This window comes from Carcharodon carcharias, chromosome 3, assembly GCF_017639515.1.
Source record: "Carcharodon carcharias isolate sCarCar2 chromosome 3, sCarCar2.pri, whole genome shotgun sequence".
Classification (NCBI taxonomy): Eukaryota; Metazoa; Chordata; class Chondrichthyes; order Lamniformes; family Lamnidae; genus Carcharodon; species Carcharodon carcharias.
This window is the reverse complement of record NC_054469.1, coordinates 158,818,566-158,842,322: the sequence shown is the minus strand read 5'-3', so window position 1 is coordinate 158,842,322 and position 23,757 is coordinate 158,818,566. Positions and strand designations below refer to the sequence as shown.

General features: G+C 44.5%; 1 protein-coding gene across 3 annotated transcripts in view; it reads left to right on the top strand.

The window, feature by feature from the left end:
* The window catches only part of LOC121276392 (apoptosis regulator Bcl-2-like), a 171,996-nt gene that overhangs the window by 56,210 nt on the left and 92,029 nt on the right, over positions 1–23,757 (top strand). Inside the window, exon 2 of one of the 3 annotated variants that reach the window (XM_041184738.1) lies at positions 91–213. The exons of the other annotated variants lie outside the window; for them this stretch is intronic. Coding sequence (XP_041040672.1) covers positions 91–111 — 21 coding nt within the window. The 3' untranslated portion in view covers positions 112–213. Of the gene's footprint in view, positions 1–90; positions 214–23,757 lie in introns of those variants that run through there. 3 annotated transcript variants of the gene reach the window in all.

Below are 23,757 nucleotides of genomic sequence, written 5' to 3'. Positions count from 1 at the left end.
AGCCTGCAGGTTCAATGATGTGTCCCTCCAGCACCTTTTGGATGCAGTGAATGATTGCTGTAATGTCATCTATCTCCATTTTGGCCGCAGGATGGGGAGGGACCTCACTAATCCACCTTGGGAGGTGGTGGCAGCTGTAGTCAGCGCAAAGCCCTTCAAAAGAGGACAGCCACCCAGTGCTGCTACAAGATGAATGGCCTCATCTGTTCCGCCAAGGTAATTTACTCTTCTTATCACTCTCAAGTCTCAGACTCACAAACCCATCACACATGCACAGGGACCTCACACCTCAAGGGGCAACATGGTTAACTCTCACACACACCCTCACATCTCCATTAGGCTCATATCCTCTGGAGCTCATGTCCTCATCCCGTCCATGGCTCCGCTCACCACACAAAAACGCCAGGCAGTGCCATGTGTCCTGCTCACACTCTCTCCATCTGTTTTCATACAGGAGAAGCCTGTTCACGTCAGTAGGAAGAGGTCCCAAACCTGGAGTGGAGTGGCCAGCATTAAACCCCTCGTTCACTTTGAGGAGTGTGCCATCATGCTGACTGGTGAGGACATGGACCGTGCCGGTGACGACGGTGAGGTGGGCAGCGAGCACTGTTGTAAGGATCTTGCACCACATCATCCCTCTGTCAATGCAACTGTGAATGCTCTCACTCCTGCTTTTGACTCTGCTGCCATGCACTAATTATCTCAACTTTGATTCACAGGGAAATCTGCCAAATGACCACTGCCCTCAGCCAGCCAGTCCCTCAGCTCCATCCAGGTCCTCAGCTCCAGCCAAGAGGACACCTCCTCCATTGAAGAGCTGGAATTAATTAACCTGGAAGACTCATCACAGCGCTTACCCACACCCTGCACCAGCGCAGAGACACACATCTCGGTGGGATCTAGATCTCAAGCAGGCTCGGGTTCACAATCTGGTGGTCACTGCACAGACACATGTCTGCAGCAGGTGGAGGCAGGTTCGGCCAAGCTCCCCGGCACTCAGAGCACTGCTGGGGAAGAGGCATCTATGAGGTCCGAGTCAGGTGACAAGCCTGAGCTGGCCTTCCAACTCATCCTAGAGAGTCAGCAGAAGGCATGGGAACATGACGCGGAACTGTTGGAAGCCCTCAGCAGACTGGCACATGAGTCTGAGGAGTGCGTTTGCCCTCTCTCTGATGAAGTGGTGCCCACATGTGCACATGGACATTTCCATGGGGAGGATAGTGGATGCTGTGGAGACCCTGGTCCAGCATATCGTGGAGATGTGTGCAGACCTGCACTCCATCGCAGGAGCCATGGATGAGTTCCTGCAGTGGCAATGCGAGAGAGAAATGAGGCATCCCGATGTCCCTCCAGGTGTTCTCCAGGAGTCAGGCTGGGGCCCTAGGGCACCGGAAAGGTGGAGAGGTAGCAGCTGGACATCCCTGGGTCGTCCACTCGGTTATCTCAGAGGCTGTCTGCTCCCTCCAAGTCCCCTTTGCCTGTGACCCCCTCAACCTCATCCTCTGTCACCACAGAGGGAGCAGCTGGCCAACGAGTGATTCTGGAGGGAGAAGTGCGTGTGTGTGTGGGGCAGGGCCTTTTGGAGCCTCATACAAGCATGCTCCCATGCACGCAGATCCTTCACGTATCACACTCACCTCAATGTCCTGAGCATTTTAATTGCTGCCTGCTGGGGGTTAGCTTTCAGTTGTCCATCTGAGCTGACCTGCATCTCTACCCACCCAATGATCACACTCCCATGCAGCACCTGATCTTTCCCACCATGACTGTCGTTTCACTTTCGATTTAGACAGCATGGTCTGGATTCAGTTTTCCATGTGCTTCCCCATCTTTTCCCCTCCCCAAGTCACCCATTTCCTTTCCACCATCACAGTTGACCCTCCTGGCATCACCTTCCACTTCCCCTCCGTGACCTACCAGCCACATTCCTTTTCCTTCAAGGATGTCCAGGTGAATGTGCACATTCCCTTCCTCCCCGAAAATCCCACACCCATTCACATTACCTCCACCTTCCCATACAGGGTCTGTGCCTGCCTCAGAGTCCTCAACAACCACCCTCGCCATCCTTTCTACTGCTGCCATTGAACCCTCACCCTCCCACCCTACCACCTCACTCCACCCTCAGCCATTCTCTCAAATCATTCCCACCCTCAGTTCGCTCCCCAGGAGGCAGTCATGGACCCATCAGACCCCTCCCTTGCATGTTCACCTGGACATCACTCCTCTGGACCACTTCTCCCATTCCGTCACCCCCGGATCCCCTTTCTCCCACACCAGAACCCCTTCTCTCCAGGAATCCCTCCCCACCATTAGTCCTCCCACCCCCCCCACCCCCAACAAGACTCCCTCCCCACTTAGTCCATCCCCTTCCTGACTCCCTCAGACACCCTTACTTCATCCACTACCCTTAGTCCTTCCCCCTTCCCGACTCCTTCCTGCAGCATTACCTCTTCCTCCAGTCTCACTTCTTCCTCCAGCCTTCCTCCTTCCTGACTCCCGCAGACCAACACTCACTTTTTCCTCCAGCTTTACGCCTTCCCCCTTCTGGACTCCTCCCTCCACCCGTACTTCATCCTTCACCCCCCCCCCCCCCCCCCCCCGCATAATATGTTGATGTATTACAGTGAGGTTCCCGACATCTGATGGTGGGAAACGTGGTCCTCCCACTCACGCCACCGAACACGCCTGATGCCAGTAGCATGGAGAATCCTGGCCAACATATCTGACATAATTGGTCTTTCTCCCTTTCTGTCTGTATGTATGGAATTTGGGGGAATGGATTAATAGTCAGTGATTTATAGTATAAATCTCTATCTGATCATTCAAAGGAAATATGACTATAACAATATGATATGTATGATATAGGTTTCAATTGGGGTTTCCTGGACCATGGATTTCATGAAGGGATCCCCAAGGTTATCAGATCTGTGCATGGCCAGTTAAACTTCTGTGTAGCTGATTAGCATATTGGTTCTATTTCCTCTAATAAACATTTTCTACTGCTTAACACTCTTCCTCTGCCATTCCTGATGTTATCATTTGGGAATGAGGACTGGGCCCCAACGTTATCAGGGAGTCCCACACATAGAGATGTTTGAAAATCAATAAAGTATAGCTAGGCACAATAGCATAATCAAAGTGTCTGATCATTTGATACTCAAGGACTCAAAGACAAAAGAATTTGGCCCAAAAACCCTTTATTTGTAATTGACTATTGCTACTTTGAAGTAGCAGCAAAAAAATCATAAGTGGAAACAGAAATATGTATTTTAAGTACTAAAGTCGCATGACCTTGCAATTTTTTTTAAACTAAACAAAAATTAAGAACGTTCCAATATAACCATCTGCCACCAGTTTCCTTTTTAGTTACTGTGCTATAATAATGTAATTTTTTTGTTTGTTTACTTTTAAAAACTGTCAACCATACTGTGAGACAACATCCTGTAATCTTCTTCGTCAGGCCCATGTGGCCTTTAAAAGGTTACTTTGGGGAAGTAGTGTAAAACACTTCCCCCACGGTTTTCTTTAACTTGAAGCTTCTATTTATATTCTCAAATATCTTGTTTTGATCTGAAGAGTGGTATGCGCACAACTTAGAGTTAATTGTAAATAAAATAAGTTATGAGTTAATTGCAATACTTATACTAAAGAGCAGGCTTTAAGTTATTCAAATCATGGTAGTAAAACACTTTAAAATAATTGTCTACAATTTCCAGATCTTTCAATGGTTAAATTCAAATGAAATTTTGGAATTCAAATTAAGCTAATGTTTTCCAGATTACAAATGTTTGGGGATAATTTTAATGTAACATGGGCGCTATCGTATCAACTATCTTTTATACATTCTCTCAACTTTCTTTTACGTTGACTTCATTTGAAAAGAAAATTGCATGGGCTGCTTAATGGGCAGTGATTCAAAATCCCTCGTTTTACACCATTGCCTACAGTTAAAATCCCACTGTTATCAGTATCCACGATTTGAAGATGCTGATCTCGCTGGCTCTGAAGCATACTCAGCTGCCTAGTCATGTTGCTGAGACCAACAGTAATGAAACATGAAAATGAGATGTTATGGAGGGGCCATGATATTATCATGCAAAGGATGATGGTCCCTTGCCAGTGGAGTAATGCAGATTCAGTAAACAAGACACAAAGTTGTTTATTTTTGACTGCAAGCCAAACTGAAGCCAGAAATTTTCTTGTAAGGAAGAGCAAATAAGAGGGCTGTGGGGTTGCTCCTACAGGTTAAATTCTGCATCTTGGGCACATCCTCTTGTGGAGGGGGTGGGGGGAAATGTCATCTCCCCAGCTCATTCACATCTAGCAACTGATTTCAGATTGGAATTGATGGAGGCATACAAGTATGGTGTCTTAACACTTGCATGTTAGCAAATGATGTCCCAAAAAGGGCGGGGATGTGTGTGGGCCAAGGCTGGACCAAAAGCATCTTAAACAGAAGTCTTGCTATTTTCCCACCCTTCCCTTGCTAAATTAATAAATTAGTTTCTTACCAACTTAATCTTGTGATGGTTCCTCGTGTTTGCTGATGTGTAAGACATGTGAACGATAACTTAGTTGCTGCCAATAGTCGTTTTTAGTAGTGGGTCTAATATTCATAGATGCTATCATTTCACTTCAAAACAAAGCATTCAGATTGCATGTGATAAACAGAAGTGAAAGCCATAATATTAATGGTTACGCTGCCTAAACAACTGGTTCATGTTGCTGAATTCATGATCATGTGCAGTCATAATGATATCCAATGCTGCACTTATAATAATCCTATAATGTACACATTGAGGCAAATAGTCACTGCCTACCAAAGGCTTTGTAAAGTTTTCATTTAGGTGTTAACTGTTGAGCTGCTATTATGTTTTACTACAATTGAGGCAAGATAGTCATATGCAGAATTTAGAAAAAAGGTGGTTGTGAATTTTTAAAAGATGTAGGCCAAGTTATGTGGTATGTTATGTCTCTTTAAATATGTGTATATATATATTGGGTGCACTCGTGGCTTGTGGTTTTCTTATGTCGTTGGCTTTATCAGGAATTTGCTGAGAAGCGTGTGTTTTTTTTCTAAGAATACACATTTCCTAGTATTTAAAGCTTAGTAGCTCCATTGCTATCGGTTCATCAAGTTGCTAATTCAATCTGTTGGGTTTAACCAAATTGTTTCTTCGCAACATTTTAGCTCAGTTCAGCAGTTGATTCACTACTCATGAGAAAGTGATTTACATTAAGGTATAACTGTCAAACACAGACCAATAGAGATAAGGCAGTACAAGATAATGAAATTTATGCTTCACTGGCATTTTACAAAGAAAACTATGAGAAGTGAGGCATAATTACCATTCTGGTTTACTGTTAGTAACTGAAAAATTACTTTTATCGTCTACATAAAGCAAACAATGTAATTCTTCCTTATTGATTCAGCTTCCAAATGGAAGGGGGAAAATCTCATCAGTTACCTTAAGACCTGACACCCTTGCAGTAGTTAAGCCAAGACCTGTGATTTACTGCTATGTGGTTCCCTCTTGCAGTTGTGCCTTTTTTTATTTGTGCTTGGGATGTGAGTGTCATTGGCAAAGCCAGCATTTGTTGCCAATCCATACTTGCCCCTGAGAAAGTGGTGGTGAGCTGCCTTCTTGGATGGCTGCATTCCATGTGATGTAGGCACACTCGCAGTGCTCTTGGGGAGTGCCTAGATTAATGCCATGTGGTCCATCCGGTTTTATTCTTATTGAACTTTGCTGTAATGGTTTAACAACTGAGTGTTAAACCATTTCAGAGGGCAATTAACAGTCAATCAACCACATTGCTATGGGTCTGGAGTCAAATATAGGCCAAATCAGGTAAGGGTTACAGATTTTTTTTGCTGAAGAGAATTAGTGAACCAGATGTGTTTTTAATGATAATCTGGTAATTTTGTGATCATTATTAATGAGGCTAGCGTTTTATCACTTCCCGAGTATATCAGATCCCCTCAGCTGCAATGGTGGGACTTGAACTCATGTCTCCAGAGCATTAGTCCAGATTACTAGTCCAGCAACATTACCACTATGCTACCATCCCCCATTCATTATAATGTTAGTTGTACTGTTGTGCCACACCAGTTAATTTCCTTGAGATTCAGGATTTTTATTGTTAATGTAGTAGCTTTCTCAAGCTTTGCAAGAGTTGTTTTCTTTGTTTCTACACTAAATGTCACACTGATGTTTATGATGTTTGGGGCACTAATTGTTATCCATGCCAAATTCTCTGAAGATTTGCACTGTGCAACTTTTTAACTGTTAATTTTCCTATGCTGATTGGTTATGAAAAATAATAAAGCTGCAGCTTACTAGTTTTTTAAGTCATAAGGCTTGTGTCTCTAGCTTTGCCTTTCAAAGTTAAATGAGTTGAGAATTTAGGACACAAAATTTTCATTGCTGCAGTTATGAACAACTAACTCTGTACATTTGAGAGAGTGAGAACCTGTGCCATGAATTACTTTCACCCCAATTTGGAATGTAGACAATTAATCCCCAAGAATAGTTGCTGCTGTGGTATTATATGAAGATAAAGGGATCCCCCATTTTTCAGAAATTAATTGCTAAGTTGAGAGTTTAGGGCAGGGTCAGAGATTGGTTGCTCTTTAATTTCCAAGGCAGAACTCTGGAAAAATGTCAAGCTATCCTTTGCTTGTGAGCTAATGCTAAAGTATTTTTGTAAGGCATTAGCAACAGACTCTCTGAACTCTGCACTGGGAAGAGTGTGAAGCAGGTCAGGATCACTGTGAAGCAAAATTGGAGGAGTGTGAAGCAGACTGGGAGCACTGAAGTGTGGGAGAATAGTTTATTGGCTGGTGACTATTGTAGCTTTGTTTCCCTTTCTCCTAAGTTAGGGAGTTAGTCTAAGGAGCTGAGAAATTTAAAAATTTCCAAAAAATCTTTTGATAGTAAGGGTTAAGTAAGGCATTTCAATTAACCTCCCTATATTTAAGTGGCAGTAGAAGAAGGGAACTACCTGGATGGTGATTTTTTTTTTAAGAAGTAAGTTTTATTATCTAACAGATAGAGGGATGGCAAGGCATCTCTGACCCCTGGAGCGCGCATCCTTTTCCATGTGGGAACTCCAGGAAATTTCCTGTGTCCGATACAACCATGTGTGTACTAAGTATCATGAGCCAGAGCAACTTGAGCTCCGGATTTCAGAGCTTGAGGTGCAGCTAGCATCACTGTGGTGCATTCACAAGGTTGCGAGCTTTGAGGATTGCACATTTATAGGTATGGTCACCCACGGCTTAAGGGTATGCAAGGGGAAGGGGAATGGATGACCACCAGGTAGTCAAGAAGAAATAGTGCAGGAGCCCCCTGAGTGCATCTCACTCTCCAAGCATTATTCAGTTCTGAATACTGATGAAGTGATGGTTCAGGCAGCACTCCTCAGATGAACTAAGTCCATTGCATCACAGGCTCAGCTGTTCAGAGGGGCACGAAGAAGACTGGAAGAGCAGTAGTTATTGGAGATTCAATAGTTAGGGGAGCAGTTGTCATTTCTGAAGCCATTGACATGAATCCAGGATGGTATGTTGTTTCCCTGGTGTCATGGACAAGGATGTCACTGAACTGTTGCAGAGCACCCTAACAGGGGAGGGTGAACAGACAGTGGAAGAAAAGACAAGGGTAGAACGAGAGGTATGGCCCTGCAGTCAAAATTTAGCGAGCTACGTAGGGCATTAGCAAGCAGGACATCAAAAATAATAATAATCTCCAGATTTTTCCAAGTTCCATGCTCAATTGAGTATAGAAATAGGAGAATAGAGCAGATGAATGCATGGCTCAAGAGATGGTTCAGGAGGGAGGGCTTTAGATTGTTGGGACATTGGGATTAGTTTTGGGAAAAATGGGACCTGTAATTTTTAAGGTTCGTGAACCACAGGTTACCTAATATAGATGATCTAAAACTCAAGTGATTTTGAGGTAGTTTATTAAGAAGCAACAGTTTAGATATGATGCATTAGCATACAACCTGTACCAAATCAGAGGGGCTCACTGACTCCAGAGGATGAACGGCCGGTTGGCACAGAGTGTGTTGATCTCAGTAGCTTGTGATGGAAGCATTCTGCTCTCTAGCCGATGTGTTAGGAAACTTTTCTCCAGTTTTCCTTGGTCTTCCACCATCTTCCCTGATCCGTCTCCCATCTGAAGATGGGGCTGCCTAGATGAGGACTGCCCCTGCTTCTGAGCACCTGTTAATATACTTTATTTCCGGGGCCTGGTAATTTATCCTATGTTAATCACTTGTTTGAACACTTCTAGTCAATGAATACAGGCCAGGTACCTAAGACATCAGGGTGGCCACCTCCCACTTTGTCCATTGCTTCCCCCTTTGTCCATTACTTATTAGGGTACGCTATGCCAGAGCCATTTGCAAGCCATTGCAAGTATAGATAAAAGGATGCACAAGGTGCTGGCCGATTGACTTAGGAATGTCAACATGGAAGCCTGAATTGGGAGACCTTGACATTTCTAGGGACTGTTTGTGTTTTTCCATTGAGATAAAGAAAACAGTTTCTCTGCCAAGGTGACCTTAAGCTATGTCTACCAACTCCATAAAGATCCTATACTTATTCTGAGAAAGTATCATTTATTAAAGGTCTCATTTCTTACAGACCTGTACAGGCCAGATGAATCGCACCTAAACAGAGCCAGGACTAATTTTCTTGCTGTTGCTGTTGGGGAGGGTTGAAACTAACTTGAAACAAAAACAAAAATACCTGGAAAAACTCAGCAGGTCTGGCAGCATCTGCGGAGAGGAACACAGTTAACGTTTCGAGTCTGCATGACTCTTCAACAGACTAAGGAAAGATAGAAAAGAGGTGAAATATAAGCTGGTTTAACGGGGGGTGGGTGGTGGGACAAGAAGAGCTGGATAGAGGGCTAGTGATAAGTGGAGATAACTAAAAGATGTCACAGACAAAAGGACAAAGAGGTGTTGAAGGTGGTGATATTATCTAAAGGAATGTGCTAATTAAGGGTAGAAAGCAGGACAAGCAAGGCACAGAGAGCCCTAGTGGGGGTGGGGTGAAGGAATCGAAAAAGGCTAAAAAGTAGAGATAAAACAATGGATGGAAATACATTTAAAAGTAATGGAAATAGGTGGGAAAAGAAAAATCTATATAAATTGGAAAAAACAAAAGGGAGGGGGAAAATCAGAAAGGGGTTGGGAATGGAGGAGAGGGTTCATGATCTAAAATAGTTGAACTCAATATTCAGTCCGGAAGGCTGTAAAATGCCTAGTCGGAAGATGAGGTGCTGTTCCTCCAGTTTGCGTTGAGCTTCACTGGAACAATGCAGCAAGCCAAGGACGGACATGTGGGCATGAGAGCAGGGTGGTGTGTTGAAATGGCAAGCGACATGGAAGTCTGGGTCATGCTTGCGGACAGACCGAAGGTGTTCTGCAAAGCGGTCACCCAGTCTGCGTTTGGTCTCTCCAATGTAGAGGAAACGAATGCAGTAGACTAAGTTGAGGGAAGTGCAAGTGAAATGCTGCTTCACTTGAAAGGAGTGTTTGGGCCCTTGGACGGTGAGGAGAGAGGAAGTAAAGGGGCAGGTCTTGCACCTTCTGCAGTTGCATGGGAAGGTGCCATGTGAGGGGGTTGAGGTGTAGGAGGAGATGGGGGAGTGGACCAGGGTTTCACGGAGGGAACGATCCCCACAGAATGCCGCCGGGGGGATGAAGGGAAGATGTGTTTGGTGGTGGCATCATACTGGAGTTGGCGGAAATGGCAGAGGATGATCCTTTGAATGCGGAGGCTGGTTGGGTGATAAGTGAGGACAAGGGGAACCCTATCATGTTTCTGGGAGGGAGAAGAAGGTGTGAGGGCTGATGTGCAGGAGATGGGCCGGACACAGTTGAGGGCCCTGTCAACGACCATGGGTGGAAAACCTCGGTTAAGGAAGAAGGAGGACATGTCAGAGAAACTGTTTTTGAAAGTGGCATCATCGGAACAGATGCGACGCAGGCGAAGGAACTTGGAGAATGGGCTGGAGTCCTTACAGGAAGCGGGGCGTGAGGAGCTGTAGTCGAGGTAGCTGTGGGATTGGTATGCTTGTAATGGATATTGGTGGACAGTCTATCACCAGAAACTGAGTCAGAGAGGTCAAGGAAGGGAAGGGAAGTGTCAGAGATGGACCATGTGAAAATGATGGAGGTGTGGAAATTGGAAGCAAAATTAATACAGTTTTCCAGGTCCAGATGAGAGCATGAAGCAGCACCGAAGTAAGAAACAAACTTGGCAAGGGTGTGGGAACATGAGGTAATACTAGAGAGGAATACCAAGGTATAAAGAATATTGGGAGAGACAGGTAGTACTAGAGTAGGAGTTTGATGTTGGTGGGATAGTAATAAAGTCTAAATTCGGGTTATAGAACATGTATGTGAATGTGCGGAGTATGGTGAATATTTTGCTTAAACATATGATGTTTGGCGATATCAGAGACTTGTCTCAAGGAAGGGCAAGACTGCATATTAAATATTCTGGGATACAAGATGCTCAGAAAAGTTAGGAGGAGTGGCAGTATTGATTAAGGAGAACATTGCAATGCTGGAGAGGGAGGATGCCCCAGACGGGTCAAGGAGAGAATCTCTTTGGCAAGAGCTAAGGAAGAAAAAGGTGCAATTACATTGTTCGGTATAACCTATGGGCCACCAGCTAATGGGAAAGATGTAGAAGAATGAATTTGTAAGGGAATTACAGAGAAGTGCAGAATTATACCGTTCTCCTCCGACAGGACAGGGGCAACTAAAATTCCCTGGGTGGCCGTCCTGCTGCCTTCCCACCTACCCCCAAACTCTGGGGCAGGCAAGGCCTAGAATGGCCTGCCTGCCCTTGTCCAATTGAGGCTCTTAAATGACCAATTATTGGCCACCAAAGGGCCACTTCCCACCCCGTCTCAATTTTGCGGCTCACAGAAGGAACTCAGGGGCAGGGGGAAGCCCAACAGGTCAGCCTGATTAGGCCTCAGGTGGAAAGGGGGTGCCTCCTTCAAGAGCCTCATTTCTACATGGGTGCCCCTGCCACCCCTCCCACTCAAGGTCTTCCTCTGTGTGTGCTCTCTGGCCCCCCACCGGTCTCTTCATCAGGAGCTCCCTCACCCCATCCCCATGGGTCTCACCTATTCTACACCCCCAGCAGGAGATCCTCACACTTTCCTGGTCCAGGACTCTGGGAATTAGTTAGAATCTGTTGATTGCTTGTAGTCGCAGTCTTGGCCACAGCTGCTACTGGGACTACAGAGATGCGGACCATTCAGGTTGTCTGGCAGTTCTCAATTGACGCTCATCAGAGTGTTAAATTGCTGTAGGATTGCTGTGATTGGCGGGGTGCATCCCTCACTGACTCTTTGGGTGGTGGCACTCAAGAAATCTTGCACAGAGAGTAGTAATAATGGGGGGCTTTAATTATCCAAATATAAAGTAGTAATGTGAAGGGCAAGAGTCCCTAGACTATGTTCAAAGCAGGCATTGCTAGACTGGATCTTGGGGATGAGGTGGGCCAAGTCTCACTAAGGGAACTTTTGGGGGACAGTGATCATTGTATCCCAAGGTTTAGGATGGCTATTGAAAAAGACAAGGAGGAATTTAGAATAAGAATAATTAACTGGGGAGGTGGTGTAGTGATATTGTCACTGGACTAGTAACCCAGAGACCCAGGGTACCGCTCTGGGGACGTGGGTTTGAATCCTGCCATGACAGATGGTGGAATTTGAATTCAATAAAATTCTGTAATGAGAAGTCTAATGATGACCATGAAACCTTTGTCAATTGTTGTAAAAACCCATCTAGTTCATTAATGCCCTTTATGGAAGGAAATCTGCTGTCCTTACCTGGTCTGGCCTACATGTGACCCAGACCCACAGCAAGTGGTTGACTCCAGCCTTACCTGGTCTGGCCTACATGTGACTCCAGACCCACAGCAATATGGTTGATCCTTAAATGCCCTCTGAAATGACCTAGCAAGCCACTCAGTTGTATCCTAACCCTAACCCTTCCTAACAGCACGGTGGCTGTACCTACATCACGTGGACTGCAGCGGTTCAAAAAGCCAGCTCGCCACCACCTTCTCAAGGGCAGCTAGGGATGGGCAATAAATGCTGGCCCAGCCAGCAAAGCCCACATCCCGTGAATGAATAAAAAAAGGAATGAAACCGGACAGACTAACCAGCATTGCCCAAGGCACTGGAAATGACAACAGCAAACTCAGCCTTGTTGACCCTGCAAAGTCCTCCTTACTAACATCTGGGAGCTAGTGCCAAAATTGAGAGAGCTGTCTCACAAACTAGCCAAGCAACAGCCTGACACAGTCATCCTCACGGAATCATATCTTATAGATAATGTCCCAGACACCACCATCACCATCCCTGGGCATGTCCCACCGGCAGGACAGACCCAGCAGAGCTGGCGGCACGGTGGTATACAGTTAGGAGGGAGTTGCCCTGGGAGTCCTCAACATCGACTCTGGTCCCCATAAAGTTTCATGGCGTGAGATAAAACATGGGAAAGGAAACCTCCTGCTGATTACCAATTATCACCCTCCCTCAGCAGATGAATCAGTGCTCCTCCATGTTGAACACCACTTTAAGGAAGCATTGAGGGTGGCAAGGGCTTCGAATGTATTAGGGTGGGGGACTTCAATGTCCATCACCAAGAGTGGCTCGGTAGCACCACTACTGACTGAGCTGGCTGAGTCCTAAATGACATAGCTGCTCGACTGGCTGTGCGGCAGGTGGTGAGGAAACCAACAAGAGGGAAAAACATACTTGACCTCAGCCTCACCAACCTGCCTGCCACAGATGCATCTGTCCATGACAATATTGGTAGGAGTGACCACTGCACAGTCGTTGTGGAGACGAAGTCCCGTTTTCACATTGAGAATACCCTCCATTGTATTGAGTGGCTTTACAACCGTGCTAAATGGGATAGATTTTGAACAGATCTAACAGCGCTAGACTGGTAACCAATGAGGCGCTGTGGGCAGCAGCAGAAAATTGTATTTGAACGTAATCTTTAACTTCATGGCCTGGCATTTTCCCCCAATCTATCATTACCAGCAAGCCAGGGGATCAACCCTGGCCCACTGAAGAGTGCAGGAGGGTATGCCAGGAGCAGCATCAGGCATACCTAAAAATGAAGTGTCAACCTGGTGAAGCTATAAAACAGGACTACTTGCATGCCAAACATCATAAGCAGCAAGTGTTAGACAGACCTAAGTGATCCAACAACCAATGGATCAGATCTAAGCTCTGCAGTCCTGGAGCATCCAGTCGTGAATGGTGATGGAGAATTAAATATCCCCATCCTCAATGGTTGGGGAGCCCAGCACATCAGTGCAAAAGATAAGACTGAATTATTTGCTACAATCATCAGCCAGAAATGCCGAGTGAATGATCCATCTCGGCCTCCTCCGGAGGTTCCCAGCATCACAGATCAGTCTTCAGCCAATTCATTTCACTCCATGTGATATCAAGAAATGGCTGAAGACACTGGATACTCCAAAGGCTATGGGTCCTGACAATATTCCTGCAATAGTACTGAAGACTTGTGCTCCAGAACTTACCACACCCCTAACAAGCTGTTCCAGGACAGCTACAACACTGACATCTACCTGGCTATGTGGGAAATTGCTCAAGTGTGTCCTGTACACAGAAAGCAGGACAAAACCAAGCCGGTCAACTACCTCCCCATCAGTCTACTCTTGATCATCAGTAAAGTAATGGAAGGGGTCATCAACAGTGCTATCAAGCAGCATTTGCTTAGCAATAACCTGCTCACTGACGGCCAGTTCCACCAGGGCCACTCGGCTGCTGAGCTCATTACAGCCTTGGTTCAAACAAGGACAAAAGAGCTGAACTCCCGAAGTGAGGTGAGAGTGATTGCCCTTGATATCAAGGCTGCATTTGACCGAATGTGGCATCAAGGAGCCCCAGCAAAACTGTAATTAATGGGAATGTGGGGGGCCGGGGGAAGACTCTCCACTGGTTGGAGTCATACATAATAATAAGGAAGATGGTTGTATTTGTTGGAGGTCAGTCACCCCAGCTCCAAGACAACACTGCAGGAGTTCCTCAGGGTAGTGTCCTAGGCTCAACCAACTTCAGCTGCTTCGTTGATGACCTTCTTTCCATCATAAGGTCAGAAGTGGGGATGTTCGCTGATGATTGCACAATGTTCACCATTCACAACTCTCAGATACTGAAGCAGCCCATGTCCAAATGCAGCAAGACCTGGACAATGTCCAGGCTTGGGCTGACAAGCGTCAGTTAACATTTGCACCACATAAGTGCCAGGCAATGACCATTTCCAAGAAGGAAGAATCTAACCATCGCCTCTTGATGTTCAATGGCATTACCATCACTGAATCCCCTACTTTCAACATGTTGGGGGTTACCATTGACCAGAAACTGAACTGGACTAGCCATAGCAATGCAGTAGTTACAAGAGCAAGTCAGAGGCTAGGAATCCTACGATGAGTAACTTGCCTCCTGACTCCCCAAAGCCTGTCCACCATCTACAAGGATACAAGTCAGGAGCGTGATAGAATACTCTCCACTTGCCTGGATGAGTGTAGTTCCCACAACACTCAAGAAACTTGACACCGTCCAGGACAAAACAGCCCGTTTGATTGGCACTGCATCTACAAACATTCACTCCGTCCACTACCGATGCACAGTAGCAGCAGTGTATACCATTTGCAAGGTTCATTGCAGGAATTCACCAAGGTTCCTTAATCAGTACTGTCCAAACCCACGAGCACTACCACCCAGAAGGACAAGGGCAGCAGGCAGATGGGAACACCACCGCCTGAAAGATCTCCTCCAAATCACTCACCATACTGACTTGGAAATATATCGCCGTTCCTTCACTGTCGCTGGGTCAAAATCCTGGAACTCCCTTCCTAACAGCACTGTGGGTGTACCTACACCCACAGGACTCCAGCGGTTCAAGAAGGTAGCTCACCGCCACCACCACAAGGGCAACTAGGGATGGGCAGTAAATGCTGGCCTAGCCAGTAAGCCCACATCCCCTGAATGAATAAGTAAAAAAAAAAGCTGGGTGAAAGCCAGCTTCAATGGGGTAAGAATTCATCTGGCCCAGATAAATGGGAATCAAAGATTAGCTCACAAAAATCTAACTGAACAAGGGCTGTCTTTAAAGAAGAGAGTTTGAGTACAGGCAGGGTGCATTCCCATGAATGGGAAAGGTAGGGCAAACAAATCCAAAGCTCCCTGGATGATGGAAGGGAAAGAGTTAGGGATAGAGATTAAAATAAAGCAGGAATCGTGCGTATTACAGTTGTCAGGTGGATAATACAATTGAGAACCAGGCCAAATATAGAAGCTTTAGAGTAGAGTTGAAAAATCACCTAAGAGAAACAAAGAGAGAATATGAGAAGAGACATAAAAGGGAATACAAAATTCTTCTTTAGGCATCTAAATATTAAGGGTGGTAAGAGGAGGACGGGGGTTGTTTAGACCAAAAAGGAGACTTAAACCTGGTGGTATAGGGCATGGCTGAGGTATTAAATATATACTTTGCATCTGTTTTTATCAACGAAGATGATGCTGCCCAGGTCACTGTGAAAGAGGAGATAGTTCAGACACTTGAAATGTTTAAAATTGATGAGGAGGTAGTATTGGATAGGTTATCTGTACTTAAGAGTTGATAAGACGCCAGGACCAGATGAGATGCAACCAAGGATACTGAAGGAAGTGAGGGTGGAAATGGCAGAGGCACTGATCATAATTTTCCAATCTTCCTTAGACTCCAGGGTGGTGCCAGAGGACTGGAGCTTTGCAAATGTTACACCCTTGTTCTAAAAAAGGGGTTAAAGATAAGCTCAGCAACCACAGACCAGTCAGAAATGATAATTTAGGACAAAATTAATAGTCACTTGGGAAAATGCAAGTTAATTAAGGAAAGCCAGCATGGATTTGTTCAGGGCAAATTGTGTTTAACTAGCTTGCTTGAGTTTTTTGATGAGGTAACAGAGTTGATGAGGTGCTCTTCTTATGGCGTACATGCACTTCCAGGGCATTTGATATAAAGTGCACACAACAGACCTATGGGCAAAACTAGAGCTCATGGAATGAAAGGGTTTATAGCAACATGGATTCAAAATTGACTGAGTGACAGGAAACAAAGAGTAGTGATGAATGGTTGTTTTTCAGACTGGAGGAAGGTTTACAGTGGAGTTCCCCAGGGGTCAGTGTTAGGACTCCTGCTGCTCCTGATATATGTTAGTAACCTGGACCTTGGTATACAGGACACAATTTCAGAATTCGCTGATAAGAAATTTGGAAGCCTTGTGAACTGCAAGGATAATAATGTAGAACTTCAAAAAGCCGTAGAGAGGTTGGTGGACAAGTTGCAGATTAAATTTAATGCAGAGAAGTATGAAATAATTCATGTTGGTAGAAAGAATGCAGACAGTATAAAATAAAAGATACAATTCCATAGTGGGTGCAGGATAAGAAGGACCTGGGTGTATTTGTGCATAAATCAATGAAGTTGGCAGGACAGGTTGAGAGAGCAAATAATGAAGCATACAGCATCCTGGGCTCTATCAATAGAGGCATACAGTATGAAAGCAAGGAGGTTATGATAAACTTGTATAAAACACTAGCTTGGCCTCAACTGGGAGCATTGCGTTCTGTCCTGAGCATCACATTCGAGGAAGGATGTGAAGGCATTAGAGAGGGTGCAGAAAAGATTCATGAGATTGGTTCCAGGGATGAGGAACAGCAATTACATAGAAAGATTGAAGAAATTAGGACAGTGCTCTGAGAAGAGGAGGTTGAGAGGAGATTTAATAGAGGTATTCAAAATCGTGAGGGCTCTGGACAAAGTAGATAGAGGGAAACTGCTTCTATTGTTAGAATGATTGAAAGCCAGATGGCATAGATTTAAGGTAAGTGACGAAGCAATGGTGAAATGAGGAAAAGCTTTTTTACACAGTGAGTGGTTAGGATCTGGAATTCACTGTCTGAAAGTTTGGTGGAGCCAGGGTCAGTTGAAGCTTTCAAAGGGGAATCGGATCATTATCTAAAAAGAAAAAAATTCACAGGGGAAAAGACACAGACCCGGTGGGCTGAATGACCTTCTGTACTGTTAGCATTCTATTATTTTATGATTCTAATAAGGTAATTGTTAGGTTCCATTTACATTCCAAATGACTGCCTTTTTTTCCTAAAGATTGTTAGATCTATAACTTTTTCCCCATTTCGCTACAAGAAATTTGCCTGTAATTTAAAGGTGACACAGGAAGTATTACAAGAGGAAATTTATTGTTTTTAACATGAGTAGCTGACCTATTATTGGTGTTGCTTACAGCAAGTCAAATGATGAGCTGTTTTATAAGTGTAGGCATTTTATATAGTGTAATTCATTGAAAAGTTTCCTGATCAAACAGTTACATTATGAGTGGCCTGCGCTAATGTTTACTGAACAATTAGCCTTTACCTTAAAATAGACATCACTTGAGCAGAATAATTATACAAACTGTAAACTTCTCAGAAGTATCCCCCCCCACCACCCCCCATTAAACAACTGTATTTTAAAAATCTTTTGCTTTGTATCTGTAACAAAGTATTCCTTGCATTCATGTTAGACATCCAGTATTCATATAGGTTAATCAAGTATAGGGAGGGCATTGCTTGTGGTAAGTTAGATACTATGGAGCTCCGACAGAATACAGTACATATCTACATGCAAGCTCTTCCTTCTAACACTTCAGATGTTACATACTGTCTAAAGCAAGTTTCAAGGTCAGTCTTAGGGCAAACACTGGAGGAATATGCTATAAAGAATCAAAAATAACTTATTTGCAGACTTGCAAACAGCAAAACATACTGAGCCACAATGTCTGCAATCTTTTAATTAACTTATGCTTGTAAGTGAACTCTGGTGAATTCAACCATGGATGTTTACAGCACGGAAGGAAGCAGTTCATCCCATAGTATCTGTACCAGCTCTTTGCTGGAGCAAGCCAGAGCTGTTGCCATTATGGTACTTTCTCCCTAAAGGCTTGTTTCAAATAATTATTCACTTGTAGCAACCCCCCTTGCATGAGCAAATGACTCCCTTGTCATTTACCCAGCTGCCAAGAAACGCCATCCTCAGACCATCATTTTTGACCAGACCCTCTTTCTGCTCCCTCTGTTTAGTACTGGCTCACTATCCAGCTTCCTGTAAAGCCTTTAGAGATTTGTTTCTGTAAAATGAGTGCTATGGAAATATAAATCATTGTTGACCAAGCAGTCAACATGAGGCTTATCATAAAGCTCCATGTAGTAAGAATTTAACAATGACATAACATTTTTTCTCCACAGCTATTATATCAGCTGAAGGAAAAGTGTAACTGCAGAGTTTGCAGTGTGTGGCCTCCCAGTATTCTCAGTGTGAGTGGTGTTGCTGGCATACTGTTAAAAGACTTCTGAATTTTAGTTTTGCCAGGTGGATTGAAAATGATCTGTCATTATCAGTTTTTTTAAGAGCATTTTTATTCATTCATGTGAAGCAGGCAGTATTGGTTTGGTCAGCATTTATTGGCCACCCCAAATTGCTCTTGAGAAGGTCATGATGAGCTGCCCTCTTGAACCACTGTAGTCCATGTGGTAGAGGTAAATCATCCTTCTTGTCATTTAATCTGTCCTGCCTTCCTCCCCATGACAGACCTTGGCTTTTTTTCTATCCTCGCCTCTTCCCTATCCCTACCTCTGTACACCCACAGTGCTGTTAGGGAGGGAGTTCCAGGCCTTTGACCCAACGACAGTGAAGGAGCAGCGATATAGTTCCAAGTCAGGATGTTGAATGATTTGGAGGGAAACTTGCAGGTGGTGATTGTGTTCCCATGGGTCTCCTGCCTTTGTACTGCTAGGCAGTAGAGATCATAGGTTTGGAAGGTGCTGTTAAAGGACCTTTGGCAAGTTTATTTTTATTCATTCATGGGATGCTGGCTTCGCTGGTTAGACCAGCATTTATTGCCCATCCTTAATTGCCCTTTCTCAGAGGACATTTAAGAGTCAACCACATTATTGTGGACCTGGAGTTACATGAAGGCCAGACCAGACAAAGACAGCAGATTTCCTTCCTTACAGGACAAAGTGAGCCAGATGGGTTTTTACGACAATCGGCAATGGACTCATTAGACTTAGTTCGAGATTTTTGTTGAATTCAAATTCCACCATCTGCTGTGGAACCTGGGCCCCTGGATCCTGGGTCTCTGGACTACCAGCCTAGTGACAATACCGCTAGGCCACCGCCTCCCCTGCAAGTTACTGCAGTGCATTTATAGATGGTACATGCTATTGTGGCCTAATGGTGGAGGGTGTGAATATTTAAGCTGGTGGATGGGGGTGCCAATCAAGCTGCTTTGTCTTTGATGGTATCAAGTATCTTGAGTGTTGTTGGAGTCGTAATCACCCACACCAAGCGGAGAGTATTCCATCACACTCCAGTCTTGTACCTTGTAGATGGTGGACAGGTTTTGGGGAGCCAGGTGATGAGTTACTTGTAGCAGGATCCTCAGCCTCTAAGCTGCTCATGAAGCCATGGTATTTATATGACTGGTCAGTATTAACCCCCAGGATGTTGCTGGTGGGGTTTCAGTGATGGTAATGCTGTTGAACGAGGGAAGGAGTAAGACTCCGTCTTTTCAGGGATGGTCATTGCCTGGCACCACTTGCCACTTATCAACCTAAGCCCAAATGTTGTCCAGGCCTTGCTCCATACGGGCACAAACTGCTTCAGTATCTAAGGAGTTGTGAAAGCATGCAATCATCAGCGAGCATCCCCACTTCTGACCCTTTGATGGAGGGAAGGTCATTGATGAAGCAGCTGAAGATGTTTGGGTCGAGGGCATGACCCTGAGGAATTCCTGCCACCCTTGTCCTAGGGCTGAGATAACTGGCCTCTAACATCCACAACCATCTTCCTGTGTGCTAGGTATGACTCCAGCCAATGGAGAGTTTTTCTCTGATTCCTGTTGACTTCAATTTTGTTCCGGCACCTCGAGAGCACACTCAAGTGAACTCTGCCCTGTTGCCAAGGGCAGTCACTCCCACCTCGGCAATGAGATTCCGCTCCTTTGACAAAGGCTGTAATGAAGTCTAGAGCTGAGTGGCCATGGTGGAACAATCCAAAATGAACATCTGAGCAGGTTATTGCTGAGTAAATGTCCTTTGAAAGCACTGTCAGTGGCACCTTCCATCACTTTGCTGATGATAATAGACTGAAGGGGCACTAATTGGTCAGATTGACATACCTGAGCAATGTTCCACATTTTCAGGTAGATTCCCATGTTGTATGTGTACTGGAACAGCTTGGCTAATGCCACAACAAGTTCTGGAACACAAATTTTCAGTATTGTAGCCAGGATGTTGTCAGGGCCCATAGCCTTTATAGTATCCAGTGCCTTCTGCCGTTTCTTGATATCACATGGACTGAATGTAACTGTCTGAAAACTGGCATCTGTAATGATGGAGGAGGTGAACTGAGCTGGGTCATCCACTTGGCACCTCTGGATGAAGATGATTCAGCCTTCTCTTTTGTATTGATTATCCACCACCGTTCATGCCTGGATGAGTCAAGAGTCAGGAGGCTTTAGACTTGAATGTAGGAGGGTTGATCAGTAAGTTTGTGGATGTCTTGAAAACTGGTGGGATGGTAAATAGTAAGGAAGATAGGTTTAGATTACAAGAAGATATGGACGGGCTGGTCAGATGGATAAAAACAAAAAACTGCGGATGCTGGAAATCTAAAACAAAAACAAAATTACCTGGAAAAACTCAGCAGGTCTGGTAGCATCGGCGGAGAAGAAAAGAGTTGACGTTTCGAGTCCTCATGACCAGTTCTGTTGAAGGGTCATGAGGACTCAAAACGTCAACTCTTTTCTTCTCCGCTGATGCTGCCAGACCTGCTGAGTTTTTCCAGGTAATTCTGTTTTTGTTTTGGGCTGGTCAGATGAGCTGATCAGTGGCAAATGGAATTGAACCCAGATAAGTGTGAGGTGATGCACTTGAGCAGGACAAACAAGGCCTGGGAATACATGATGAATGGTTGGACCCTGGGAAGTACCGAGGATCAGAGGGACCTTGGTGTGCACGTCCACCAGTCTCTTAAGGTAGCGGTACAGGTAGATAAGATGGTTAAGAAGGCATATGGGATACTTGCCTTTATTAGCCGAGGCATAGATTGTAAGAGCAGGGAGGTTATGTTGGAACTGTATAAAACGCTGGTTAGGGTACAGTTAGAGTATTGCAGGCAGTTCTGGAACCCACATTATAGGAAGGATGTGATTGCACTAGAGAGAGTCCAGAGGAGATTTACCAGGATGTTTTCTGGGCTGTAGAATTTTAGTTGTGAGGAGAGATTGGACAGACTGGAGTTATTTTCCTTGGATAGAGGAGATTGAGGGTGGACAAGATTGAGGTGCATAAAATTATGAGGAGCGTAGATAGGGTAGACAGGAAGGAACTTATTCCCTTGGTGGACGGATCAATAACCGGGGGGGATAGATTTAAGGTAAGGGGCAGGAGGTTTAGAGGGGATGTGAGGAAGAATTTTTTTCACCCAGAGGGTGGTTGGAATCTGGAACTCACTGCCTGAAAGGGTGGTAGAGACAGAAGCCCTCATAACATTTTAGAAGTATTTGGATGTGCACTTATGATGCCATGGCATACAAGGCTATGGGCCTAGTGCTGGAAAATGGGATTAGAATAGTTAGGTTCTTGTTTGACTGGCACAGACTCGATGGGCCAAAAGGCCTTTTTCTGTGCTGTAGACCTCTATGACTCTATGCAGAGCATGGATGTGATCAGTTGATTGTTGGATCACTTAACTCTGTCTGTAGTATGCTGCTTCTGCTCTTTAACATGTTGAGGTCCTATGAATTATCTTCACCAGATTAGTACCTTAATTCTGGGTGTGTCTGTTTCTGCTCCTGGCAAGCTCTCCTACACTCCTCATTGAATCAGTGTTGGCCCCCTGGCCTGATGCTAATGGTAAATTGAGGGATATGTCAGGCCATGAGGTTACAGATTGTGGTTGAATACAATTCTGCTGCTAGTGGCCCACAGCACCTCTTGGATGCTCAGTTTTGAACTGCTCGATCTGTACTGAATCTATCCCATTGAGCACAATGGTAGTGCCGTACAACAGGATGGAGGATTTCCTCAGTGTCAAGATGGAACTTCATCTCCACAAGGATGTGTAGTGGTCATTCCTACCCGTTCTGTGATGGACAGATGCTTCTGTAACAGATAAATTGATAAATCTATGTGCTATGATTCATGACTCTTTTCCCAGTTTCTCTCTATCTACTTTGTCTAGAACCCTCATGATTTTGAACACCTCTTCCAAACCTCTTCTTAATCTCTCTGCCCTAAGGAGAACAACATCAGCTTCCCCAGTCTATTCATGTAACTGGAATCCCTCATTCCCGGAACCGTTCTCATTAACCTTTTCTGCACCCTCTTTAAAGCCTTTACATCCTTCCTAAAGTCTGACGCTCAGAATTGAACACAACATAGCAGTTGTAGCTGAGCCAGTGTTTTATAAAAGTTCGTAATAATTTCCTTGGTTTTGTACTCAGTGACTCTCTTTATAAAACTCAGGATCCAGTTTGTCTTTTTAACCGCTTTCTGAACCTGCCCTGGTACCCTCAACGATTTGTGTATTTAGGCTCCCAGGACTTTCTGTTGCTGTACCCCTTTTAAAATTGTACCCTTTAATTTATGTTACTTCTTCATTCTTCCAACCAAAACTTAGCCTTCAACCATCTGGAGTGAATTCTCTGCATGAACTGTGTGTGCCAGGGTGGTTGTTAATTTTAGTCTGGTTGGTTAGCTAAAATATAATGCAGCGTTTATCAATCACTGCACGATTTCTTTCACAGAACGCATTGCTGAAAGGACTTTCAACTGTGGTATTCATGGCCATGATGTTCATATTTTCACATATGTCTCTAAATGCGTCAATGACAAATTCCCCTCCATTGCCAGTTGGAAACTTTGCTGGTGCCCCAGTCCAGCCTATGTCCATTTCTCCATGATTTTGCCTATGGTAACACTTCGTCCTTACTATATATTATTGTGGAAAGACAAAACCTGGTGACCATGTCTATAAAATGTAGAATAAAAGATATTCCTCTCCTTTAGATCTATGACAACTATATCATCAAAGTCATGTGCCAGTTAGAAGGCTTCCAATAGGATGTGTCCTTCAATACTTTTTACAGATTTTGCACTTACATAGGATGTATGTCTCATAAGCAGGTAACTTGGCCCAACTAGTCCATTCCAGAATTTATGCTGCACTCACACTTCCTTCCATCTTTTCTCCTCTAAATCTACCATCATGACCATCTATTCCCTGCTCCCTCATACACTTGCCGAGCTTCTCACTAGCCTTTTCTATTAGCCTAGTGTACTTTTCATCAACTATACTGTATTTTTCAGCATATTTTTTAATATTTGACAAGAATTGTAAAACTTGATCTTGAAAATGCTGGTAAAAGTCACAGCATACTATGTAATAATGCATTTTCACTTATTTAGTCACTATACAACCAACCCACTGTGAGCAAAGCTACGAATAATCCATTAGTAATGTATTGAAAGTGTTGCATATAGTCCATCATACTCAGATGACAAGGTCAAGTATATTTCTTGTATTCTGCTGTGGTCTTTTACCTCCGCTATGCATAATTTTGAGTTT